Source organism: Rhea pennata, chromosome 3, assembly GCF_028389875.1.
Source record: "Rhea pennata isolate bPtePen1 chromosome 3, bPtePen1.pri, whole genome shotgun sequence".
Classification (NCBI taxonomy): Eukaryota; Metazoa; Chordata; class Aves; order Rheiformes; family Rheidae; genus Rhea; species Rhea pennata.
Window position 1 is genome coordinate 88436598 of NC_084665.1, and position 27723 is coordinate 88464320.

Consider the following 27723-nt stretch of genomic DNA (forward strand, 5'->3'; position numbering starts at 1 on the left):
ATAGTTTAGCATTAGATACTCACTTACAGCTTTATAATCTAGAATTCACTCAAAATAACCAAGTCTGTAGTATAGTGTTTATTTCTGTATTTTTTGATGAAATGCAGCTTAGATGTTCAAGTTTTTTTTTTCCCCCTCTATTCTCATACCAAATGTTGAGTCTAGCAATATGGAATGTCTATAACCAACAGTACTTTGTGAATTATTTAGCAGATCTTAGATATGGGTAGTCCATATTTTTGTGAAGCATAGGAATGCTGCTTATTTAAAAGCATTTGTTTTCCTAGAATTAGATGTTTCCTTTGCTTCACTTCCACAACATTGTGATGTTAATGAGGAATCTATCCTGGAAAATGGTTCTTCATACCCTTCTGGATGACTGGATGAAAAGCGTATTACTTTTTTTTTTTTTTTTTTTTTTTTTTTTTTTCCAATTTCACAATTACTTTCTCAGTAATGGATAATGTGGTATGTATTATCTATTTACAAACACTATATCAGAAAGTATGCTGTTGTTCTTTAAGTACTCATTTACTCTTTGAATTGGTATCCTATTTATACATAGTTTCCCATTTACAACTTAATTAAATGTGTAATTACTAAAAATATGACAAATATGAGGAAGTGCTGTGCATTTTGGCTTGATTTCACCAAATCTTTTTCCTCTATTTTTCTTTTTAGGGACTTACTGAATTGGTGCAGCAGGATTGCCTACAACTTTGATAGTACTTCTTCAAATACTGCAGTGAATATTTTTCAGGAGGTGCGGTAAGACTTGATCTATCAGGAGATCGTTATCTCAGATTTTCACATTATATCACAAATCATACTCTATTTGAGAGTTTGTGACAGTGAAACTATTCAGTTTTGTTTGAAGTAATTGGACTGTAGTTGGAATGCTTGATGTGGTTATCATATTAGAGGCTTTCCTTAAAACTAAGCAAATTGTTCACAATGGTGAGCTGACAGCCAGTCCAAACTTCCTACTTGTATACAAATGTACTGTGTATTGCAACATAATTTTAACTGATATGAGCAGGGATTACATGCAATCACAGAGTAAAAGTTTATGTAATGTGGATATACATTTAAACACTCAATTCATTCTAGTGACATGTGTTGTGGTAGCAACAAGGAGAATGCCCTAGGATTAGTTTAGCAAGCCTTTAAAATACTGGAAGTACTTGGTGTTTGCTTGTGACTAGGGTGCTGTAGTTACTCCCAAACCTTATTGCAGATATCCTGAGGAGAGAGGAAAATCTAAAAAGAATGTAGGTAAAATACTTCCAAAGGTAGAATTAAAATAGGAATGAAGTGATGTAATAGTATAGATGCATTCAGAACTAAAGCTGGAAGCTAGATTTGTCGGGAGGAGTGTAATCTTCCCTTCACATTAAAAATACCACACTGCTTGTCACAGCTTTCAAGTCTTTCCAGTGATGTAGATTTATCTGTAGAAAAAATGCTCAATAAATACTAAGGCCTGGATCATGATCTAAGTTAGGATACATTTTATGTACTGGGGAATAGGCTGAGGTACATTTCATAGCTTATTTTTTAAAATGATTCTCTTTTTAAGACTCTTTAGGCTTTGACTGTGCTTTGGAGATGGTTTTACGGCAGTTCTGATAATTCTAAGGTTTTATGTTCAGTTCTCCACTATCCGTAGTGGAGCACCAGGACATTCCTGATAATGAATGCCTCTTAGGTAATGTGGGTATTGAGGAGGATATCGTGTCCCAAGATGTACAGAGTCGGTATCTAGATCTGTTCACAGTAGCATTAGAGCCATGTTTATTTGATAACACAGCTGATGCAGAATCTGTGACATGTACTTATTTGATAATACATGTGTCTGCACAGTGTGTGTAGTAGTTGCACAGTGTTAGAAGTATTACAGGGTTAGATTTACTGAATACTTAAAGGGTTTAATCCCCTCACTTCATACAATCAGTAAGGTTGGAAGGGACCTCTGGAGATCATCCAGTCCAACCCCCCTGCTCAGCAAGGTCACCTAGAGCATGTTAGACAGGGTGGCATCCAGGCGGGCCTTGAAGATCTCCAGAGAAGGAGACTCCACAAGCTCTCTGGGCAACCTGTTCCAGTGCTCCGTCACTCTCACAGGGAAGAAATTCCCCCTCACGGTCAGGCGGAACTTCCTGTGCTTCAGTGTCTGCCCATTGCCTCTTGTCCTGTCACATGGGACAACTGAAAAGAGTTTGTCCCTGTCCGCTTGACACCCTCCCTTCAGGTACTTGTACACATTGATAAGATCCCCCCTCAGTCTTCTCTTCCCTAGGCTGAAGAGGCCCAGCTCTCGCAGCTGTTCCTCATAAGGCAGATGCCCCAGCCCTCTGATCACCTTTGTAGCCCTACTCTGGGCTCTCTCCAGTAGCTCCATGTCTCTGTTGTAGTGGGGAGCCCAGAACTGGACACAGGACTCGAGATGAGGCCTCATTGGGGCTGAGTAGAGGGGCAGGATCACCTCCCTCGACCTGCTGGCAACAGTCTTCCCAATGCAGTCCAGGACACCATTGGCTTTCCTGGCCACAAGGGCACATTGCTGGCTCATGGTCAACTTGTCATGCACCAGCACTCCCAGGTCCTTCTCTGCAGAGCTGCTCTCCAGAAGGTCAGCCCCCAGCTTGTACTAGTGCCTAGGGTTATTTCTCCCTAGGTGCAAGACTCTGCATTTGCCCTTGTTGAACCTCATGGGTTCCTCTTTGCCCAGCTCTCCAGCCTGTCTAGGTCTCTCTGAATGGCAGCACAGCCCTCTGGTGTTTCAACCACTCCTCCCAGCTTGGGATCATCAGCCGAGTTGCTGAGGAGGCACTCTGTCCCCTCATCCAGGTTGTCGATGAAGAAGTTGAGCAGGATGTGACCCAGTACTGAGCTGTGGGGGACTCCACTAGCCACAGGCCTCCAACGAGGCTCCACACCACTGATGACGACCCTCTGAGCTCTGCCTTTCAGCCAGTTCTCAATCCACCTCCCTGTCCACTCGTCTAACCCACACTTCCTGACCTTGTCTAGGGGGATGTTATGGGAGAGAGTGTCAGAAGCCTTGCTGAAGTCAAGGTAGACAACGTCCACTGCTCTGCCCTCATCCACCCAGCCAGTCATTCCATCCTAGGAGGTTATCAGATTGGTTCAGCAGGATTTCCCCTTGGTGAATCCATGCAGGCTACTCCTGATCACCTTCTTTTCCTCCATATGCCTGGAGATGACATCCAAAATGAGTTGTTCAATCTCCTTACTTCATTCCTCCCAGGTGCATTATGCTCTGTCATATTAGCCCAGCTCAGTGACAGAGCTTATTAGCTGTTGCCTTTTAAATCAGAACTGTTTGCCTCCTGGAGAAAACCCTTAGCTCTCTTGTTTTCATTAATCTGATATCCTTTGTAAGACTTAGTATCTGAATCCCTCAGCAGAATTAAATGCTTAATTTAAAGTATGATTCTGAAATCTTTTCTTTTTCTTCGAATATGGAACTACTTTCCTACTTTATGCCAGCTTATATTCCAGATCTGGAATTTCTCAGTTGTGCATCAGAGGTAGTTTTAAGATGTGAGCTCTTAAAACATTATAGCATTCATTTTGGTCCTGTCATCTAAAAAAAAAAGCTGCTTAGACTGGTGTTCTTGGGTATTGAAAAGTTTTATGGTGATCAGAAACTCAGTAAACTACAGAATTTAGAATTTTTAAAATATATTTCTGGACTAGGTCTGAAGACATTGAAATAATTTTGTTTGCCTGGGCTGGACCTAATTCAGAATTGTGTTAATTAAGGTAATGATAATTGTCAGATCGTGCCATGTAAGACTTGTTTTGAAGAAGTTGTTTTTTGTTTGTTTGTTTTGTTTTTTTTTTCCTTTGCCCTGCATCCCCCTCTCCCCCTATTTGACAGGCACTGGACTGTTTCACAGCTATGCTGTCCAAGCAAGGGAGCAGACAGAAAATGGCAAAAATTATTGGAAGTAAGCTAAACATTTCCAAGAAAAAGGTATATTGGATTATAATGAACATGACATTTACTGTTAATATTCTACAACTTTTGTTTTTTTTCTAGCAAATAACTTAAGAGCTCTAATATTTTCTTAATATTATGTCCATCTCTTCCCTACACACTTTGTTTCTGCTTTTTCTCTGCATTTGCAGGGGTCTGCTCATTTTCCTGTTTTATCTTCAGCTGTGCTTTCTCTCTGAAAGTGCCTGTGAACCTTTTTCAGATAAGATTGCAAATGTCCTCATCATGCAAAAGAAGGATGACACTTGCTGGAACAGTGCAGTTGGCTAGGCACATGATATTACTAGATGTAGAGTAATGCAAAGTTTGATGGGGAGTGGAAGGAGTTGTGGGTCCGTTCCCCCCCCCCCCCCCGGCAAGTTGCAATGAACTTCAATCATTTACATGGATTTCAGATAAAAACGTGATCTTCCTTACTACTTACTCCCTAATCATTGATTCCAAAGCTAGTAGTACCACTCTGTATATTAATAGCGTGTGATACACAAGCAAGTCAAACTGAATCATTCTTTTGTCAATTATTTCTGACCATAAAAGTTTAATTGTGTAGTAAGTTTCCCTCCTTCATTACTTTAAGAAGGAAAAGCTTGAAAAACGTTTCCTAGCTGGGGGGGCAGCAAGATCCCCTGAAACTTTCATAGATTTTTCTTTGTTCTGCTTCCTTTCCGTTGTTCCAGGACAGAAATGTACCAGCCTCTGACAATGGCAAAATATCCTTGGTTATGTGGAGGTATTCACCACATACTTTTAAAAATAAAAACAATAAATAAATGAACATTTGAAATAGCCTTGTTCTCCGGTTCAAGTTCATGTAGTTGAGCTACCATGAAAGTAGACAAAGTAGAATCATAATGGCAAGAACCTATTACCAAATTGATAAATGGAAAGCAATTGTTTAGATGGAAGATAACACTTCTTAGGTCCTTCAATATTTTAGGTGATAAATACTTAAAAAAAAAAAAAAAAAACCCATGAAAAAAATCTGATTGTAAACAATTTAGCTTGTTGCACTGTGATACTGATAACATAGTGAATGTGCTCTTTGTGTGATGGTGTAGACAGCATTGATACTGGAAATGTTGATGCTTTCTTCACAGGTAGAGTTTTTTTGTGAACTCTATAAGCCAGAAATTTTAATAAGGGAACAAGAAGTCTCTGTGGGAAGAGCATATCTCATGAGGAAACAAACCCAGGCTCTTTCTGTACAAAGGTAGTGTATCAGTCTTGTAGCTTTCTTGTAAATCTAAACATCTTGTTTTGGAACACAACAAACTGGAAATTACAGGTCTTAGAAAATCAGTGCAAATCAGCTAATCTCACTCTAATCAAAGGAATGTGATGAGTTCTAAGTCTTGTGACTTGCATTTTAACCTACATATCTTTGAGACTGCATCATTCTTCTGTCAGGCAAAATGTGGAGATTATCAGCTTCTTTTGAACTACTATTTCTTCAAAAGGGTTTGCATCTACAGCTGTTGTAATTAGATTTTGATTATTCTGTCTTGATGAAGGGAGGTTTTTGTAGGATGTGCCACTAACTCCACAAAACTGGAGTAAAAAACAGAACTTAGTAAAACCTGAATTTCTAGGTTGTACCTTGAGGAAAAATGTCTTGTATGATGCTTTTAAGTGTATCTTGGAACTAATTTTTTCCAGACTTGTTTTTTTAATTAAAATATTTTAAATACGCCTTAAATATTTATAAAGGTGAAAATGAAATTAGTTTCTTGATAGATGTTTGTCATTGAGTTTTTTTTCATCTGTGTTATCAGAGCAAAGCAAACCTTTGCTGCCACACGACCATCTGCGGTATTGATTGAGCAGCTTGCAGTCTGTGTTGTCAAAGGAGAGCCTGTGCTCTTGGTTGGTGAAACAGGAACTGGCAAAACCTCAACTGTTCAGTACCTTGCTCATATTACAGGTAAATGCAGTGGAAAAACTGTAACTTGCACAAAGATAATAAAAATACACAAGTTGATGCTTTCTATTTCTGTTTCAAGGACACTATCTGAGAGTTATCAACATGAACCAGCAAAGTGACACTGCAGATCTCCTAGGGGGGTAAGCCATTGACTTCTGTTCAGCCTGTTTTACATGAACCAGTTGGTATCATCAGAACAAGCTTCTAATGAAAGCAAAGTTGTGTTGTCATTGAATTGTTTAGATGCGTATTTGTTTCATAGCAATATGAGTGTCTCAAACATATTTGTGTGCAGAAATCTTGCCATTCTTGTTCAAGAGCTTAAGCAGTTTCACTGAAACGTATGAAATGAATGCGACAAAGTCATTTAAAAGCTCAACCCAATGTTGCTTTAAAAATGGGTAATTTTTTTAGTATAAATCCAAGGTAATATATACTCACCCTATTGGTGCATAGCAGTAAAGATATTTTACCAGAAGGGCAGTCCTGTCTTTTTGAAGTCACCTTGTAATGTGCATTTAAATATGTCTATTTTATTGTTAGATGAGTAAAAAACTTTGTAATCCTGAGTTCCTTAATGCACAGTATTGCTATCTCAGTGACTGTTTTTTGTTAGTTTGCAGATGTTAGTTGGTGTTCCTATGTGACAATTTAATTTTTGCTTCTCTTCAGCTATAAACCTGTGGATAACAAACTGATCTGGCTGCCTCTACGAGAATCTTTTGAAGAACTTTTTTCTCAAACATTCTCTAGAAAGAAAAATCAAACATTCTTGGGGCACATTCAGACCTGCTACAGGCAGAAACGTTGGCATGATCTGCTCAAACTAATGCAGCATATTCACAAATCTGCTATTAATAAGGAAGTGAAAGAAAATGCATCTGGTAAGAATTCAGAGTGATCAAGCACAGATAATTGGCTGTGAATCATTTCAAGAGAAGACGGGAAGATAGAGTAGCGACTTCTTTCCAGCTCCCTTTATTACATCCTCTCTTACAGCTTTGAAAAATGCAACCTCTATCTACTACAAGACATTGAAAATTGTTATGATTTTTTTTTCCTATCCTATCCCTATCCTTTACTCCGTGTCTGATGGAGTAAAGGTTGGCTTGTCTATTCTTACAAAACTCTTGACAGCTGATCTCCACTTAGCCTGCTACTTGTTCCTGTATTCGTGAACATTGCTAGTTGTTTGTGTGTTAGGCTTTCATATGGATGCACTCATGCTTTCTTCAGACCTGGAATGTCATTAGGTTTCACAGATAGCCCTTCTTAGACCATTCCCCTCAAAAAAAAAAAAAAAAAAAAAAAGAAAAAAAGAAAAAAAAAAAAAAAAAGACCCAACAGCTGTCTTGTGACAGTAAGGGCTGTAAAACTTGCTAAGAGCTTTCTGAAGCTTTGGTATCGCTGTCAGTGATGGTCACTTCGCTTTGATTTATTGTGGTTTTGTCTCTGAATATTGGTTTCTCTTTTGTTTTGTCCTTCACAACTTCTTTAGGGCAGAGGCAGTATTGATACTTTGCCTTGCCATAGAGTTCTTTCTGGTCCTAGATTTTCTGAACAAATAAAGTCATTGCTTTCATTCAATATGGGCCAAATGAGCTTGTTCTCCTGAGTATGCAGATACTAAAATAAAATACATACAAATGTCAAAGAAGATGAAGCTTTAAAGTTATTGGAAGTATTGGAAATCCTAAAATAAATAAAGAAAAGCTGAACTCTACTGCAACTGAAAAATGCAAAAGCTTGCAAAGCTGGCAACTTAAGTCATTATAACTTTAAGCAAATGCATAAAGCTCAGGCTTTAACTTTAATCAAAGAACTGAAATAACTGCAATACTAAATAATTTCCTAATTGATAAGCAAGTGTTCTTAGTCTTAATGGTATACTTAAATGGTATACTTAAATGTATTTTGCTTGCAGGATCACCACTGAAGGAAAAGTGGGAGGCATTTGGTCTTAAACTGAATCATGCTCATCAACAAATGAAAATGACGGAAAATGCTCTTCTCTTTGCATTTGTAGAGGTATTTAGAGAGCTGTATTTCTATCCTGGGAAGAATGAGGAGGAACTGTTCTAAGATGCTGTAGCCAGTATAATAGCTTCCTGGCATGAGTCTTGCTGTGAAGTAAAACTTGTTCCACCATGATTCTGTGGTATAGAGTGTGCTACTTCAGGAAGGTGGTGGTTAGATAGGAAGAAAAGATTTTTTTGTTTTGTTTTGTTTTGTTTTTGATAACCCAATAACTTCGTGCTGTATAATAAGAAATATGACTGATATGATTAAAAAAATCATCAACAGTATGGCATGCCATCTTTTCAAATGTATAAGATGAGAAAATTCACCTTAATCAGTCTCCAGTAGAACATGTGCTTCCCTAGGGATTCGTGTGAAGTATTTAATATTAATAAGCATCTACATATCTTATGGTAATCTAATTTAATAAGTACTAAGTATCTACAAGTAATTTTTGAATTGTTTCAAAACATGGTTTCATGGTATAATATTGTAATGACATTAGGGTTTCCTGTTATTCCACTTTCTTATGCATACTTGTTCTTTATCATCTCATTATTCCAAACATACCTCAAATATTTATCTGAAATGTATAAAATGTTGACTAGTACTCTTCCTAAAAAATTATGTTTGGAAAACCTTTTACTTGAGTAAAATTTTAGTAGTGTATTACTCTCTGAGGAACATGGATTTCTTTAGGTTAACTGTCTTAGTCCTCTGACAGTGCTGTCATTGAAGGCTATGCACTACAGCAATAGGATATACTTGACAAACAGTGTGTTGAACAAATGAGGGAGCTTAATTCTGTTGTGAGAACAAAGTAGATAACTCTTACAAATCTTGCAAAAGATCTTGCAAATCTGAATGTTATGTGATAATGGTGATAAAAATTGACTTTTGTGACTTGCAGTCATTGAAGGAGAGAAATACAACTGCTGTTGGAGGATAAGATCTAGAATTGCCATTTGTTTAATCAACGCATAGGCTTCAAACAAATATTTCAAATATACAGCTGCTTTAGATGATAATTCACTGCTGATGACATAACTTACAAATTGATCTTATTTTTAGGGTACTCTAGCACAAGCTGTTAAAAAAGGAGAGTGGATTTTATTGGATGAGATTAACTTGGCTGCAGCAGAGACTTTAGAGTGCCTGAGTGGTTTATTGGAAGGGTCTTCAGGATCGTTGGTGTTACTAGACAGAGGAGACACAGGTACTATTTCTGTGCTTATACAATGGCTATATTTTGCCGTCTGGTTTGTTGAATTCCCTAACCCATATGTCTCAAAAGAAGTGAAGAAGCACTTTTCTTTAAAAGGAATGCATGTAGAGAAGAGAGAATAACATAACCTTTTTAGACTTCATACTTTTTCCATACTTGTGTACAAAAAGTGATCATTTTTATTCACCACAGCTCTACAGATTTTAGCATGCAAAAGCTGATGTGGCTTTTGCTTCTTTGGGCTGTACAAAGATCAGATCTTTCTAGTACCATTAGTAAGTGTTACTGTCTCTGAATATTATTTGAGAAGTGTCACAGTTTATTACAAAGTTAAGATAGTCTGATGGATGAGTGTGTGGGACATGAAGTTCCTTTACTGCTGTGCTAGTAGTCTTTTATTGATCTGAGGAAAATATTTGTTCTCTACCTGGAAAATGTGGACAAGGCTTTTAATTTCCTCTGAGGTCTAAAGGTAAAACATGTGATGCAACTGCTAAATGTCATTTTCTGGGTCTTCAGCTAGAGGCAAATGTTGTATGAGCTCCCGAGGCTGGGTTTTCTTGCTGTTGAGATAAGCACTACTTACTGTTCTGAAAGATATGAAAAGGAATCCCAAGTTTAGTGCTTATAACTTTTGGAATATTTAAGACTGTTAAAATATCCTGCTGCACACAAATGTCAAGGGTTGACTTGCTGTGGCTGTCATAAAGATGCAGGGTTTCTTCTGCTAAATCATATGGGGTAATTCTCTGGAAATTTGTAACTCTGGCATTTAACGAAAATGTAGTCGTGCAGCATTAGAAAACTGTCTTAGAAGAAGAATCTAAAATGTGTCTCATTTGACATAATAAATGTCCTAGGTTCAGCTTTTGTTTCGTATTTTTGTTTTCCTTTAGAGCCTCTTGTACGTCACCCTGATTTTCGCTTGTTTGCATGTATGAATCCAGCTACAGATGTTGGGAAGAGAAATCTTCCTCCAGGAATTAGAAACAGGTATAAAAAATGGATTTAACTAGTTCTGTGAATTGATCTGGAGAAAAAGATAACTTAATTGAAGTCTGAAGATATGTTTGAACTTGAATTGACTTCTTCCGAGTGTTGCTTACCACATCATGGTGAAAGTTTTTTTATGAAATTGCAACAGGAAAATACTTCTATATAGTTGCTAAGCATGAAGAAATGGTCTAGCAGTAGCACAGAGTGTTGCCACTGGGGGCATAAGGGAATGATCATTCTTTACAATTAAACTGTCAGTGCCTGGCAGTGCTACTGCAGTAGTTTATGTTCCTGGTGGGGTTGATAAAAGCAAGTATATCATGTGTCTCTAGCAGCCTCTTCCTTGGTAGCATGGCAGTGTTGATGATCCTTGCAAAGAGCTGTGTATGCAGCCTTGTTTTCTCAGAAGAAAGGTGATCTGCATGCTGAAGCAGATGTGTGATATTCAGAATATTGGGATTCAGGCTGCAAGCGGGAAAACTTGTGGCAGATTTGTTCTTCAGTACTAGCCATTCATGAACGCAGAGGTCTTCTGTTGTTTTTGATGCAGTTTTTCTCATGAGTGCCAAAGAATTGAACATAATAGTCCCTTTTCAGATTCTTAAATGCTGCACAGGACTGTAGAGATACGTTTGCTATATGCAGCTAGTCATTTGCAGTAGTCATTTTTGACTCCTTTTAACTGCTGTTTTTGAAGTAAGGCTTTATTGCTATTAGTTCTGCTGAGTTAGTAGTGAAAGTGTAATGCAGAAGTGAGTATAATGCAAAAGAAAGATTTCAGCTCCAGAGTTCCTAATCAAGTTCCAATTAATTTTATCTGTCAAAATATTTGCCTCTCTGAAGTCAATGGTATTACACAGTTGTAGCTGTGGTGCAGAGTCATTTTGGTTTTTTGCAGTGGCAATGTATGGTATGGAAAGACTGACAGTGAACACCTGATACAAGTATAGTAGACAGTTAAATTTGCTCACTAATTACAGTTGCCAGTGTAGTATACTAGATGTGAAACCCTGTAATGACGTATTTAAAGAAGCTCAGACTTTCAGTGAGTACATGCTTAGCTGCTCACTTTTCTTTGCTTGTTGTCAAGATGTTTCACAGTGCACTACTGCCCAGCTAGGTGGCTGTAAAAGTGGAAAACAACCTTCATGTGCTATTCAACACAAGATTAGAATTAGTGATGTTTCATGGGTGTTGATTTTTAAAAATATAAAGTGTACTTTGAAAAGTGTTCTTGCTGTGTCAGTGCTCCAGTTTCAGTCCATAGCATTTGGGTATATGTATTGCAGACTCTTTAAAGGTTTCATCTTCAAAAATATGGTCCTATAGACATTGTTTTCAGTCTACAAAGTTAATACAGATAAATTACTTAAAAATAAGATACTGCTAACACTTTGTTCTTAACTACTCTGTTCTTTTGAGTCCATATATAGGCAATTTGATTGGCAAATCAATATTCTGTTGCTTACTTGATTTTAAATGTTGTACAGTATGAGAACAGTCTTGTTTTTAATGAAAATTCTTTTTTTCTAATGTCAGATATTTAAGTGTTATGGATTGATTTACTTCTTATAGGTTTACTGAGCTCTATATAGAAGAACTGAGGAGTGAAGGAGACTTGCAGGTTCTTATCATGGATTATCTGAGAGGCCTAAATGTGAACAAAAATACAGTGCAAGGAATTGTGAAGTAAGTTAGTTATAATCACTAAATCTTGGATATGTCACAAAAGGAATGTAGGTAACTGTAGTCGGTGATTAGACTATTTTGGGAAACACTATAACACTCGTTAAGCAGTAATTTGCAGAACCTCAAGAAACGGAAGAGAGATATCTATCTTCTTCATTTTGAACCTTTTTCTATTCCTGGGAGCTAATTTTCAGTCTCTCTCAATCTCTCCCTCCTTCCTCTAGAGATAATTTATTGGTAACACCATTAAAAAGCATTGCTGTTGCAACACCTTTCACATCTGAGAGACTAAAAGGGTTTCTTTTTTTCAGATCATAACCATGAACATCTTGCATGCTTATTAAGCAACCTTTCTTCTTTCTAGAATTAGGTATATTATCTCAATGTGTTTTGAGTTCATAGTTACTTATTGTGCCTCAAAACTCCCAGAAATATGATTTAAAATGCTTTACCTCACTGACTATACTGATTGCAATGTTTGGCATAGGTTTCTTGAGCTAGGACTTCTAAAAAAAGGGATAAATGGAGATAAGTTTAAATGTTCATTGGTAGGGTTTAATTCTTTAGAGCAGTGCTCTGATCTTAAAGATGATTAGCTCTTCAGTAACAGGACTATGTAACTGGAACTGGTTTCACTCTTTATTTTTGCAGCTTTTATTTATCTGTGAAAAAGGAAGCAGAAACAAAGTTGGTGGATGGGACTGGCCACAGACCTCATTATAGTCTCCGTACACTTTGCAGGGCGTTGAGATTTGCAGCATCTAATCCATGTAGCAGCATACCACGCTCACTGTATGAGGTGATTGCCTGTATTGGGGTTTGTTTCAGTATGTGTATTCCCTACTAAGTCTGTCTGGATAAAGGAAAATCCTATCTTCTGAGTGCAGTAGCAAATGGAAAGGATTCTTTAACCTGTATATCTTTTTTTTTTTTCCTAATGATTTTTGACATAATTGTTGAAAGTGACTCTCCTTCTTAGGGCTTCTGTTTGAGTTTCCTGACACAACTTGACAGAGTTTCTCACCCGGTAGTTCAAAAGCTAATTTGCCAACATATAGTCTCTGGCAGCATCAAAAGCCTTCTGAAGCAGGTAGGTAACTAAGCTTATATTGAGCTATATATTATTCTGAATAAAATGTATTTTGAATTGCATTCTCTGCCTTTTTCCTCCATGCTTCCTTATCACAGTCATGTCTTTCCTATATAAAAGATAAATGCTTAAAAAAAATCAATACTGTTCTCTCTCAACTTTTTATCTATGCGTGAAGTGCCCATATGTTAGCTGGTTTATTTGTTATTTTGAAAAAAATATGGTAGACTGAATAAGTACAGAATTGTAGAGTGTGGCTAGCTTAATATAGTGACTCCAACTGTAAAGTCTTGGGTGGGAAATGAGAAGCTTTCACAGACTTTTTATTTTTAGATCTGAAGTGCAGAATATGTTGATATGAAGCAAACATCTGTGCTTTGTCTCTTATGGAAAAAGAAAATCTCACTAGTTCTAGGGAGCCATACATTTTGGGCTTCCAGGCAGTTGAGTGGGGAAGCTAATTGTAGGAAATGTTATATTACATGTTAAGAAAATATGTGTAAGTAATAATAATAAAAAAACGTTAACCAATTTTCAGCTTGGAAGTGTACTTTAAAATTTAGGACTAGGAGTCAGGAGGCCTTTGATCTTCGTGTCTTTGGCAGTTTTTTCCTTCATGACCTTGAAATAATCTGTTCAGCCTTTCTTTGTAATTTGCGTTCTGTGACAACCAGACAGTGCTCGCTGCAGAAGTGCTCAGGGGATAATTTAAAATGATTAAGTGCTTCTTACAGAATATGTTAAAGTGGTATAACAATATTTGTCTTCATTAGAAAATCAAAACTCATTTGTTTAATCTGTTATTTTTGTCATTTTTGTCAGCAAATACCAAAACCCCAAGGAGGGAAGTTCATACATATAGAAGGATACTGGGTTGCAGCTGGGGATAAAGAACCTACTGTAGATGAAACTTATGTGCTAACCCCTTCCGTTAAGCTTAATCTGAAAGACATTGTCAGAGTTGTGTCTGCAGGGTATGTTTCTTTTCCTTTTCTTTTTTTTTTCTCCCTATTAGACTAAGTAAAATGTATTTATTTGGACCTTAAGCATTGGTCTCCATCTAGTTGTTGTTTTTTTGGCATGAATAGTGTCTATTTTCTTCCTATTTTATGGTAATTTTTCATTATAGGTTGACTTGAATTTATACTTATATTTCTTGTCTATTTTACTGCTATGCCCAGTTTTTTTATGATAATCTAGAGATCTGCAGTTTGAATAACCTGCCCATTTCACACTGCCATGTAATAATGCTGGATAGCTGTTTGTACTTGAGGGTAAAGTTATTTATATTTCTCCATTAATGTGTTATCTTATATATGTCTGTCAAAGGGGTTAAATCACAGAATAAATACTGATATTTTGGTAATAGTTATAAAAATATCGGTGCAAATTTCAAAAGATGATGATATGCTGATACACTGTACATGAAAAGGATATATGACTGATGCTTCTAAGAACTATTTTGTTTTTTCCTTTTAGGACTCACCCAGTACTGATTCAAGGAGAGACCTCTGTTGGTAAAACCAGTTTAATTCGTTGGTTGGCTGCTGCTACAGGCAACCATTGTGTAAGGATTAACAACCATGAACATACTGACATCCAGGAATATATTGGCTGTTATACATCAGATGCTTCTGGGAAGCTGATATTTAAGGAAGGTGGGTGAGCATATTACGTTTACTTTAAATTTGGTTCCTTACTTTACTGTTTTTTTCGTTCCCTGCCTAACTTGTCTGTTTGCAATGCAGAGGTGACCTTCCATAAAGTTAGTCTTTACTCTACCAATTATAATGTAATTTGTGTGAATTCTAGTTAATTCTTAAGAGTTCATGTTTATCTCCTTTATAGTTTTTTTTTCTTCTCTCTTTATGTCCAGTAGGACAAAAAGGTTCAGCAGTTTAAACATTACTGTCACTTTTGCACTCTGCATGAGCATTTATACAGTCTGAAAACTGATTCCTGAAAGCTTTTGAGTCTATACCTCTGTGAAATTTGTTAGATTTTAATGAGAACTTTTTCTGTTCTCTCCAAGGCATCCTCATTGATGCCATGAGAAAGGGCTACTGGATTGTTCTCGATGAGTTGAATTTGGCTCCCACTGATGTTCTGGAGGCTCTGAATAGATTGTTAGATGATAATAGAGAGCTGTTCATTACTGAGACTCAGGAAGTCGTCAGAGCTCATCCTCGCTTCATGCTGTTTGCCACACAGAATCCTCCAGGACTCTACGGTGGCAGGAAGGTCTGTATAATCTCTTCCTTTGAGTAACTATGACTCTAGGGAATTAATCTCTGTCATACATAGAGGTGTGCTGAAAACCTTCCGATGAATAGTGTAGACTTAATAGCAAACTGTTGAGCGATAGACAGAAGGAATGGTTGTGCTGACTTTCAGCAGCTCCGTTGGAATTTGTATAAGTTGGTTGCTTTGTTCACAGGTAAAAAATTTCTAATTCATTTTGGGTAGTGAAACCTGTGCTTTTTCTGAATTGGATCGTATATATGTTATGATTGACTTGCCATATCTTGTTCTAGAGCACTGGATAATTAATACCTATTTTAAAGCTCTTGGTGTCATCCAGGCTCTCTTATGCTCTCTTTTGCTCTCTTTCTTATCCTTATCTGTATATGCTAATTTGTATACCATGAGGCTAGTCATATTTCTTTTGGCTCTATAGGGAAAGATACATAATATAATGAATATTGAAGGAACAAGTTCAAACAGCAGCCCTGTTCTTATATTTTAGGTTTTGTCCAGAGCCTTCAGAAATCGTTTTGTGGAACTACATTTTGATGAGCTGCCAAGTGCTGAACTGGAAACAATCCTGCACAAGCGATGCAGTTTGCCACCTTCTTACTGCAGCAAACTTGTCAAAGTTATGTTAGACCTGCAAGTATGAGAGTTTTTCTTTTGTTGTAGAAAACCATGCAGGCATAATTCAGTATTGAGTAGAAGAAATTCATTTTGGGATCAAGGGAAATGTTATGAACTATCAGATGTCTAAAAGTCTTAACACAATTGATGGAAGAGAACTTAACACTAAAATGCTTAGTTTAACATCACTTTAGGAAAGGTGATGTCATACTTGAGAGAAGGCCAGCAAAAAAATGAATAAGTGAAGGCCCTATGGCTTGATAAGTAAAATTTTGAGCATTTTCCACCAATGTCCAAAATAATCGAATTTTTAATTAAATGGCTTTTAAATGTCATCCCTTGCTCTGGATCCAAAGTACTATAATAAATTTGTAGCAATCTTTCATTTAGAAGACATTTATTTGTTCATAACTAGCTAAAACTGTCTCTTATTTAAAAACATTTGCAGCAGCACAAATCAGAGCACATTTTTCTTATAGCTTTCTAGGCTAAGTATAATTAGTTTTTTCACTGTACTGAAGTAAAATAAAGCTTAAAATGCTAACATATGGTTTTGGTGTAGAACCTAATGCTTTGTGTGGATTTTTGTTTCATTCCAGACACCTACTTTTATTATTTTTACTTGTTATTATCTGTATTATTTTATTAGAGACACCTGTCAAATTACTCACTCGTAGGAAATTTAAGTTTGGGAATTGTTACTGTATTAGTGTGTGTAGGGGGGATGGTATGGTAATTTTGTTTGGATAAATGTCGTATTGAAGAGCTCTGAGATACTTTGCTTTAAGTATTCAGACTGGTAATGAAAAAAATGACTGTCACATCTTGTTCTTATGGCAGTCTTACCGCAGAGGCTCAATAGTTTTTGCTGGGAAGCACGGGTTCATTACCCTGCGGGATCTGTTTCGCTGGGCTGAAAGGTACAGATTGGCAGAACAGCTGGAGAAGGATTATGACTGGCTTCAGCACTTAGCAAATGATGGTGAGCCCTGCAAATTTTCTTCGTTTTTTCGAAGAGTCTGGAGAATTGCTTTTTAACTCCAATTTTTAAGTGTAAATCCTTTTTGCTGATTAACCAAATGTAATTTGATTTTTCTCTTCCTCTGATAGGTTTTATGCTTCTGGCAGGCAGAGTCAGGAAGCAGGAGGAGGTAGATGTTATTCAGAGTGTCCTTGAAAAGCATTTCAAGAAAAAAATATATCCTCAGACCCTCTTCTCAGAGGAAAGTGTCAGAAAGCTGTTGGGTGAGTTTCTTGAAAGGACCACATTGATAGTTCTCCAGATTTTACTGAAGCTGACAAGTTGCTTTGTATTGTGCAGCTAAATCCTCCTTGCAGATGTCAGTGATGGACAGAGATTTTAACCATATTGTCTGGACTCGAGGGATGAGGAGGCTTGCCATTTTGGTTGGAAGAGCCCTGGAGTTTGGTGAACCAGTACTGCTGGTGGGAGACACAGGGTAACCTTGCTCTTTATGCTTCACTTCTTTATAGTTCTGTAGCAACACCTGGTCCAGACACCTAGTGATTGAATAGGTTTCAGTGCTTCTCTGATTTGGGAGTTTGTAAGCCCCTCTCATGGCAGACTTGTGGTTGCTGTTTTTCACAATTTACATCTGTGCACATCTCTTTCTGTGCAAGTCTTTTGATGGAATTGTTTTACATTTGTGGTCTGCTTTATCTGCATTGTATACAGGTGGAAAGGGAGAAGTAAAATTAATTAGATACTCAAAGAGACCTCTAGGTACTCAGCAGTTTATTCCCTCAGACTTGGGCATGGTCCAGACATGCAGCATCTCCAATTTGACAAAAAGTTAGATTAGTTCAGTAGCTGTACAGGCATGCTGAAATAAGTTTTCTTTTGAACCTTCAGAAATCCATCAATGCAGATATGGCTTCTTTTAATATAATTAAAGGCATCTTATGCAAGTTAGCAACAGTTGTTAAGCCAAAAATGGCTTTGCTTTGCATGTATTTATTTCAAGGAAAGGGAGCAGAAGGAAATTTGCATTTTAAAGCCCTTGTCGTGTAGATCTTTAAGTAAAGCGTGAATCCTATCCAAAGTGAGTGGGGGCGTGTTTTTTTTTTCTTTTTTTCTTTTTCTTTCTTTTTTTTTTTTTTTTTTTCCTTATTCTCACCTTTTCAATTCATTGACTTTCCAGGTGTGGTAAAACCACCATTTGTCAGATCTTTGCAGCATTAACAAATCAGAAATTGTACTCAGTAAACTGCCACTTGCATATGGAGACTTCAGATTTTTTGGGAGGATTGCGACCAGTCAGACACAGGTCAAAAGACCAGGTTTGTCTCACATCAGTAGCACTTGATAGTATGACCAAAGAAGGAAAAAGTAGCAATTATTAATGCCTTTTCACTTCCTTTTATGTTTTTTAGGAGGAATCTGATGTTTCTAGACTCTTTGAGTGGTGTGATGGACCTCTTGTTTTAGCAATGAAACAGGAGGGATTTTTTCTACTTGATGAAATTTCTTTGGCTGATGATTCTGTTCTAGAGAGACTTAACAGGTATGTCTTAAATGTATTTAGTGTTAAGTGTCAATTATGAGGCTGTTCATCATATATCCATTAGGGTAAATTTAGCTTTTTTTTTTTTAGGCAAAAAAAAAGTCTGGTGAACTGCTCTTCATGCAGCTCTTACTAAGAGGAAGAATGACTAAATAATTTGGGGCTTCTTCATGGCTCAACTTCTGTGCCAGTTTGCTTTGTTTTGCTAATTGCCATCTGGCAGAGGTGCTAGTTGTAATCACAGTAATTCTTGGAAATTTTTTAGGTTTCAAAATTCTAATAACAATTACGTATGGTGAAAGATAGTAAGATAAGGCAAGATGAAGCTGCCTCATCTTGGCTAAGTCCTGATATCTTAGCATACCTGGAAAAATGAAGCAATACTTTGACTAAGAAGTAGATGTATGTACATTTGCTTGATGTGTTGATGCAGTGCTTGTGGTTTTTTGAATGTTTTGGTTAGTGAAAACCAGTACCTTGCATTTGGCTTAATTGTGATGCTACAGACTGCACTCAAATTGCTCTATTTGTGTTTCATGGCTGAAAATGAGAAATTGAGAGGATTCACTTTAGCCTGGGGTATTAGCTATGGATAAAGAAGTTAAGAGCATAAAATCTTGTTTAGTTTAAACGGTACATAAAAGTTTACAGTGTGAGTCAGATTAGAAAATAAAACCTTCAAGTAAAATCTAGTTTACCATCTGTAATACTAATTTTTTCAGCCTGTCAGTGAATTCTTAGAAAATGGTATATCTTGTCAAATATCAGAAACTGAATGTAGTTACTTCACTCCTTTGTTTAAATTTTTTTAAAACTTAAATTACACTTCAATATTTGCTTATATCCCTCATTTTAGTCTTTTCCATTACTCATTATACTGAGATGAGTAGCAACTATTTTCTCCATCACATCCAAATTCTCTCTGTTCCAAGTTGGGTTTTTTTTTCATTATACCATTGAAGCTATTATTCTTCCACAACACTTAATCGATTTCATTGTTTTGCTAGTGATACTGAACAGTGTCTTTCTAAACAGGTAACAGGTCAAACTTTTACACCTCTTTAGTTAGTGTACACTGAAGTGTAGCCAGGAAAAATACTTCATTGGATGCTTCTCAGATGTATAGTGTCAGCCTGAGGACTGGTTCATTGTGCAGATTTCTTTAGCTAGCTGCTTTTCTAAACAGGTAACAGGTCAAACTTTTACACCTCTTTAGTTAGTGTACACTGAAGTGTAGCCAGGAAAAATACTTCATTGGATGCTTCTCAGATGTATAGTGTCAGCCTGAGGACTGGTTCATTGTGCAGATTTCTTTAGCTAGCTGCTATGAATATAACTTTTCCCATTGCTTTTCTAAAAAGAGGACTGTGAGATGTATGCCCAAATTAGCTAAGGTTTTTTGACAGATACTTGAACTGAAGCTTAATGACAAGGTTGAGCTGGGTTTCCTTCTGAACAAAACTGGAAATGTTCTCATTTGGGAAGGATGAACAAAATTTACTATTCTTTTTAAGAAATAATACAATTCCAGGGCAATGAAACTCGTTCAATGCTAATCCATGTGATTTTCATTTTGTAAGTGGCCTTGTGAAATGAAATTTAAGTAAAATGATTAGTTTGTGTGTGTTTTTTTTTTTCTTTTAAACGCTTCTCCTTAGTGTTCTGGAAGCTGAAAAGACATTGGTACTTGCAGAAAAAGGTGGTCAAGAGGATGAGGATAATGAAGTAGAACTATTAGTTGCAGGAAAGAAATTTCGTATCCTAGCAACCATGAACCCAGGAGGTGACTTTGGGAAAAAAGAGGTAAATGCCAAAGCCACTGGAAAAACAGCTTATGTCTTCTGATCATATTAATTGTTTAGTGAGTAGAAGTGCAATACTGAAATGTATCACAGGATGCCAGTCCTGGCATCGTCTGTTTTCTAATGGGAGTCCGCCTTCTAGCTTTAAAGGAGGATTAGAATGTGTCTATTTTCCATCACTTCCGTGTGCTGTCATTTTCACAATTTTAAGTTCATACTCAGCAGAATGTCAAAGAAACTCAGGCCTCTAAACACCCTAGGTAGGCTTGAGATGCAGAACACTTCAGGTACAGGAAATGTGACTCACGAAGGAAGTAAATCTAGCTCTAGCATGCAAGTATGGGTAGAGTAGTATGAAGTTGTATAACAGTTTATTCTACTTAATATTGTTCAAAAAGTGTCAGCTAGAAGTCATCTTGTCATTCTCAGGGAATATAAACATGACATCCTGGAATACCTTTCTGATTAAGTGGAAAAAATGTTTCTGAAGTTGTGCTTCAGTTATTTAAAAGACAAGTAAAAATCTTTAAGGAACATTCGAGCTAGGACTATTAAGAGATATAAGTGTTTTTTTTTTTTTTTTTTTTTTTAAACCTGCAAAGATGGGTACTCATTTTAAAATATGTTTTCTACTGAACAAAACAACTCATTATAGAGCCCTGTGTTTAAAGGAGATTTATTTTAGCACTACATTCATGCTAATTGATTTTCCTTCACTAATTCATCCAGAGTAAGAGGAATTGCATCTCCTTTAGAGATGTAACTGAAGGCAAATTTCCGTGTTGTAGTTTGTCAAGCAGAGGGATGAGGGAAGTCGTGTGGCGGCTGTTTGATACGTGATATCCCACAATGAAATGGCACTTTGGTGCTTGCAGACTAGCTTAGTTTCTCCCTATATTTTTCAAACTTTCATGTTCTGCTCTTTCTTTTATTGATGCCACTAGTGGAAATCTTAATCCACATTTTCCTCAAAAATTTCATTGTAAAGTGCCCTTGTCAAAAGGGAAGGTCTAGTTTGCTCTCTTTATGTATTGCTCACATATATTGTGACTACAAGGCTGATGAGACTAACTGAAACCTTAAGTAATATGCAGTCTGAACTAAATTATGATGTAATTCTTCTTGTCTACAGCTTTCTCCTGCACTACGTAACAGATTTACAGAGATATGGTGTCCACAAAGCAATGACCGTGATGATTTAATACAGATTGTAAAACACAATCTTCATCCAGGGTTGTCTCTGGGTGGAATAAGCTATCAAGGTGGGTGTTTCTCTGTTTGAATTCATAGAATCATGGAATCAGTAAGGTTGGAAGGGACCTCTGGAGATCATCTAGTCCAACCTCCCTGCTTGGCAGGGTCACCTAGAGCATGTTAGACAGGGTTCCATGAAGGAGGGCCTTGAAGATCTCCGGAGAAGGAGACTCCACAGCCTCTCTGGGCAACCTGTTCCAGTGCTCTGTCACTCTCACAGGGAAGAAATTCTCCCTCACGCTCAGGCAGAACTTCCTGTGCTTCAATTTCTGCCCATTGCCTCTTGTCCTGTCACATGGGACAACTGAAAAGAGTTTGTCCCTGTCCGCTTGACACCCTCCCTTCAGGTACTTGTACATATTGATAAAGATCCCCCCCCTCAGTCTTCTCTTCCCCAGGCTAAAGGGGTCCAGCTCTTGCAACCGTTCCTCATAGGGCAGATGCTCCAGCCCTCTGATCATCTTCGGAGCCCTACGCTGGACTCTCTCCAGTAGCTCCCTGTCTCTCTTGTAGTGGGGAGCCCAGAACTGGACACAGTACTCAAGATGAAGCCTCATTGGGGCTGAGTAGAGGGGCAGGATCACCTGCTGGCAACACTCTTCCCAATGCAGTCCATGCTGCTATATGCCTTCTTGGCCACAAGGGCACATTGCTGGCTCATGGTCAATCTGTCATGCACCAGCACTCCCAAGTCCTTCTTTACAGAGCTGCTCTCCAGAAGGTCAGCCCCCAGCTTGTCCTGGTGCCTAGGGTTATTTTTCCCTCGGTGCAGGACTCTGCATTTGCCCTTGTTGAACCTCATGGGTTCCTCTTTGCCCAGCTCTCCAGCCTGTCCAGATCTCTCTGAATGGCAGCACAGCCCTCAGGTGTATCAGCTACTCCTCCCAGCTTGGGATCATCAGCCGAGTTGCTGAGGAGGCACTCTGTCCCCTCATCCAGGTTGTCAATGAAGAAGTTGAGCAGGATGTGACCCAGTACTGAGCTGTGGGGGACTCCACTAGCCACAGGCCTCCAATGAGGCTCCACACCACTGATGATGCCCCTCTGATCTCTGCCTTTCAGCCAGTTCTCAATCCACCTCCCTGTCCACTTGTCTAACCCACACTTCCTGACCTTGTCTAGGGGGATGTTATGGGAGAGAGTGTCAGAAGCCTTGCTGAAGTCAAGGTAGACAACGTCCACTGCTCTGCCTTCATCCACCCAGCCAGTCATTCCATCAGAGAAGGCTATCAGATTGGTTCAGCAGGATTTCCCCTTGGTGAATCCATGCAGGCTACTCCCGATCATCATCTTTTCCTCCATATGCCTGGAGATGACATCCAGAGTGAGCTGTTCCATCCCCTTTGCAAGGATGGAGGTGAGGCTGACCGGCTCATAGTTGCCTGGGTCCTCCTTGCCCTTCTTGAAGACTGGAGTGATGTTGATTTTCTTTCAGTCCTTAGGCACCTCTCCAGTTCTTTCAAAGACAATGGAGAGTGGCCTGGCAACAACATCTGCCAGCTGCCTCAGTACCTGTGGATGCATCCCATCCAGGCCCATGCATTCAGTAATCCTGCCTTCTCTGCATCCCTTGTCACCAGGGACCCTGCCCCATTCAGTAGTGGGCCCACGTTTTCCCTAGTCCTCCTCTTGCTGCTGATGTATTTGAGGAAGCCCTTCCTGTTGTCCTTGACATCCCCTGCGAGACTCAATTCCAGCTGGGCCTTAGCCTTCCTCGCCGCATCTCTGCATACTCTGACTGCATTCCTGTAATCTTCCCAAGTAGCCTGTCCCCTCTTCCACATTCTGTGTACTTTCTTCTTCTGTCTGAATTTGGCCAAGAGCTCCTTGCTCACCCACGCAGGTCTCCTGCCCCTTTTGCTGCACTTCTTACTCATAGGGATGCACCGCTCTTGAGCTTGGAGGAAGTGATGTTTGAATAGTAGCCAGCTCCCCTGTACCCCCCTTCCTTCTAGGGCCTTAAACTATGAGATTCCTAACATTGTTAGGAATTCCTAACATTGTTAGGAGAAAAACAGTTTGGAGACTGTTATGTTTTCTCAGTGATTTGTAAGGATTTGTGCTGATGTGTCCCTTTTTCAGCGCATCGTTCTCTAGGGACATACACAAGATATTTTAGCCTCTGCTTATCCTTCATGGTTAATGTTATATGACTAGCCAGGGGTAAGACCAAGGCAGCATTCATCTCTTACAACCAGGTAGTCAAATTATGCCCTGCTCTTCAATGCCTGGTCTTAGTTTCACTGTAATGTCTTCAAAGAACTGCCAATTTCTGTTCTTGCAGCAGCTTTGCTGTTAGTGCCAACTCTGTCTTGGCACTTGAATTTGAAAGGATCTATAACGCCAGCACAGGTGCTGACTTCATTCCTTACTCTTCAGTTATCCTGTCTGTTAGGATATAGAGTACCCATCCACACTGCTTCTTCCTGTGTTGCCTCAGCTTGCAATTTGCCTTGCTTTAATTGAGCTAAAGGGGGTTGTTTCACACGGATTTTCATTTGTGTGAAAGGGGAGATTAGAGCTGGGGAGATGTGTAAGCAAACTATGGTTCATGTGGCAATGATAGGAAGCCATTCCTCTTTTTTCCTTCCTGTTCTTGGAGGGAAAACTGGTACCACGCAGAGGCTTCTTATTCACTGTTGTATTTCTAATACTTCTTAGGGATTAAACTTCTCTGAAAAATTTATTAATTTAACCATTGTTTCCAGATCTAGATACTTGAGCATTTTTAAAGAAGATAGCTTGATATGACAGCAGAAACCTTGATTCTAGAAATTGAAAGATCTTTAGTTATAGATATGTCAGCTAGACATTCTCTTGTAAATGTGGTTATTTGATATCAATATTAATGTTTGAAGTGTGTTCAGGGGTATCTTAATTCACTTCCTCTTTTCTTCCGTTAAACTCATTTGAAGTTAAAAGCACTGTACGTCAATGCAAATACTTAATTTTTTCTTCTTCTCTCTCCATTATAATGATGTTTATTCTACAATAGTGTAACAGATATAATTGATTAATGCAATTATAAAATGAATTTTATTTTGAATGTTTTTTTCAGGGACAGACATTGCAGAGCTTATGATGGACTTCACTGAATGGCTAACTAATCAAGGGTTTGGTCGTCAGTGTATTCTCAGCATACGAGATGTCTTATCCTGGGTTAATTTTATGAATGCCATGGTAGAAGATGAAGAATCACGTTCTACCAAGGAATGCAGCCTTCTTCGCATTTCTCCAATGATGTCTTTTATCCATGGTGCATGTTTGGTATACATAGACGGAATAGGATCAGGTATGTCTTCAGTGCTCATTTGATGGAGGAAAAGAGAGGTATATATTTGTATTTGTTGTATATACATAGAATATACTTTAAATATGTACACAGAATGCAGACAGATCCTTTGGAGCAACATGGAACGCTTATGGGAGAAATTTTCACTTCCATTTAACAATATCTTGTACTATACATACTTTTGTTTTCATGCTTTAGTAGCAAGAGTTTGAATAATGCAGCAAGCCTAAGTAAATTGCACATAATATTACAAGGCTGAACACACAAGAAAGCTTAAGGCTTTCTATCTAGTTTTCTGAGCTGATATAATACTATAATTACATGATCCCATATTATCCTTCTCCCCTCACACCTCAAGTCAGCATGTGCACATGCTAACCAATAAGATATACATAGTTCAGAATGCATTTTAGCATGTCTGACCACTGGCCCTGCTGATTAGTAGGAGACCTGGGAAGAAGAAAAAGTGAAAATCTGTAAGTAATACAGGGAAAAAAGACTTGGGAGCTTTGACTAGGGGTCAGGATGATAATGATGGTAGGAAGAGAAGCTTTTGAAAATAAGCTGTCCTTAATTTTGTTGCTTACAGAACAATTTCTTTACATTAAAGTACAGGAAGTTATAATATAGAATCCGGGTCATCAGCATTTCAGTCCAGTGTGTGATCTTGATGTTTTTCCTTGGAACTATTAATGGTGGCAAAGCAACAGCACCAATGCTAAATACCAGCCTGAAACAGAGTACTGCACAAAACTGACACCTGTGGAAGCAATTCTGTTCCTTAGTCATTGAATGAACATGTCTAGCTATGGTTATGAAGCACACTTAACTTTCTTGATTACAGGTACAACATCCTGCTCAGCTGGTACTGCTTTATCAGCTCGTGAAAAATGCCTGTCATTCTTATGTGAGAAAATTGGTCAATTCCTTGAGCTAACTGACTATCAGAAGAATCAGCTAAAGATTTATGACAGAACAAAGGAGAAAGAGTTCATGTGGATGGATAACTTCATCGGAATCCACCCATTTTTTATTCCTAGAGGCAAGAGACTGTGTGTGGGAGTGGGTGGATATTTACTGTCTGTTTTTTGTTTGTAGTAATTCTGTTATTTGCTAGATCTAGGTAAAATACCTAAACTATCAGAGAACAATTTGTAATTTGTTCTAAAGGCTGGAGCATTTTTTTTTCTGGCTCCAAGTATGTTTATTGCAACTCCTGTCATCTTTAAGAAAGTTCGTTTCTTAACGTACCTGTTACTTGCTTATTTTGATGACTTTGTACATGACTGGTTAACAGCCTAGTTTTAGGAGATTTTCGGTGAAATGAAGCTTCTCTAATTTTGAGCTGTAATTTTCTCTTACTTTACATGGTCAGAGTATCTATTAACTTTAGCCAAAAGTTGGAGCTCATTCCAGCCCTTGTGTAAAGTTTGGGAAGTAGGGATCATGGGTGCAGTGCTAAACACAAGAGAGCCCTGCCTTGCTATAGCCTCTCAAAGATTCCTAGTGATTTTTTGCAGTTATTTAGTCTTTGTATCTCTGTCAAATTTTTATTGCAATTGGAACTACCTAGATATTGTTTTCCACCTTTAAAATATAGTGAGAGGACCAAAAAGTGATGGGAGTTAGGCTGTGAAATTTCTAATTAATCCTCAAATTCATCATTCATTCTAGTACTAATTAATCTAATTTTAAGTATCAGGAAGCTGTGTAGAGCATGTTCCTAATGTTACATTGATCATTCATTTTTGAACATTTTGGTGTTCACAGATTAGTTTTAGCTGTGCATAAAGTTGTACAAGGTTAAGCTTTTCATGAATTGCTTAGCTTCCCTTTGGGAAATTAGATCACAAAAAAAAGGTCGGTATGTTGTTTTATAACATGTCTGAATTGTATCCTTCTGGACCAAATTTTCAGAAGCCACTTTTGATTTTGTATGCATATATATTTGGAATTCTAGGAGAAAGTTACCATTTTCCAGTGACAGATCTCTAGTTTGGCTCATGAACACTCTACATTGTTAAAGTTTTATGCTGGAATCCATTGTATATTCATATGCTTTTTGCAAATTTACTCATGAATGGAGATTGGCTGAGACAACTGTAGATAAAATAGAAAGTATGTGCCTGATCTCTGAAAATGAGATACAAGCTTGATCTCCATTAGTTGTTGTAGTGAGCTCAGCACTTAACAGATTGAATGATCTCTTTTAGAAGCACATTGTCAACAGCTCCAGTATTAAAGTTTTGGTTTAATTGTTCTCTGTTTTGCTTTTCCTTTGTTTCAGGCCCTGTTCTTCAGCGGAACAGCATTACAGATTATGCTCTAAATGCAGGGACTACTGCAGTGAATGCACAAAGGCTGTTAAGAGCCCTACAGCTTCCCAAACCTATTCTGTTGGAGGGATCACCAGGTGTGGGGAAGACTAGTCTAGTTGCTGCCCTAGCAAAGGCCTCAGGAAACTGTCTTGTTCGAATCAACCTGTCTGAGCAAACGGTAGAATAAAATACTATCCAACATTGTGTGTGTTGGGGGGGGAGGCAGAGAGAGGAGAGGGTTTTTTTCCCCTAACTTTAAAGCACAGTTTTTGTTTGCTTGATTTAAAAAAAGAAAAAAAAAAAACAAAAAAAACCAAACCTTTGGCACCGTGTATGAGATGCCAGTTATTTCTTTCTTGGTTTCAAAATAAGTGAGAAGAGGAAACCAGAAAGAGCAGTGAGGTTCTGTGAGAAGAGTGCCAATTTACAGACTTTTATGTTCTTTTCAAGTGAAGATACGAATAACACTGTCTACTGTGTTTTTCTTGGCTTCTGTAAGACTTGAAAGTAATTTTAAGGCTTTCTACTTTTTTTGTTTCTAGATTTTTGGGATTGTGTTGCTTTGTTTGAATCTTTGTTGTTAAACATAGTAACTAGTCACTGGAGTCCTATTATGCAAAAGCTTTTAGCATCTTGAAATTACTGTATGTGTTTTGGTTTTTGTTTTTATTTTTAATATTTACATGTTAGC

General features: G+C 37.9%; 1 protein-coding gene across 1 annotated transcript in view; it reads left to right on the forward strand.

The window, feature by feature from the left end:
* The window catches only part of MDN1 (midasin AAA ATPase 1), a 111594-nt gene that overhangs the window by 22180 nt on the left and 61691 nt on the right, over positions 1-27723 (forward strand). Inside the window, exons 11-36 of the mRNA XM_062572752.1 lie at positions 682-763; positions 3908-4003; positions 5125-5237; positions 5800-5948; positions 6028-6088; positions 6621-6832; positions 7873-7976; positions 9039-9183; positions 10089-10185; positions 11764-11877; positions 12529-12676; positions 12857-12967; positions 13790-13941; positions 14447-14625; positions 15000-15208; positions 15714-15860; positions 16682-16823; positions 16952-17086; positions 17163-17301; positions 18004-18142; positions 18236-18366; positions 20025-20169; positions 21301-21430; positions 24481-24714; positions 25559-25756; positions 27002-27210. Of these exons, the coding sequence (XP_062428736.1) occupies positions 682-763; positions 3908-4003; positions 5125-5237; positions 5800-5948; positions 6028-6088; positions 6621-6832; positions 7873-7976; positions 9039-9183; positions 10089-10185; positions 11764-11877; positions 12529-12676; positions 12857-12967; positions 13790-13941; positions 14447-14625; positions 15000-15208; positions 15714-15860; positions 16682-16823; positions 16952-17086; positions 17163-17301; positions 18004-18142; positions 18236-18366; positions 20025-20169; positions 21301-21430; positions 24481-24714; positions 25559-25756; positions 27002-27210 (3721 nt within the window). The remainder of the gene's footprint in view (positions 1-681; positions 764-3907; positions 4004-5124; positions 5238-5799; positions 5949-6027; positions 6089-6620; positions 6833-7872; positions 7977-9038; positions 9184-10088; positions 10186-11763; positions 11878-12528; positions 12677-12856; positions 12968-13789; positions 13942-14446; positions 14626-14999; positions 15209-15713; positions 15861-16681; positions 16824-16951; positions 17087-17162; positions 17302-18003; positions 18143-18235; positions 18367-20024; positions 20170-21300; positions 21431-24480; positions 24715-25558; positions 25757-27001; positions 27211-27723) is intronic.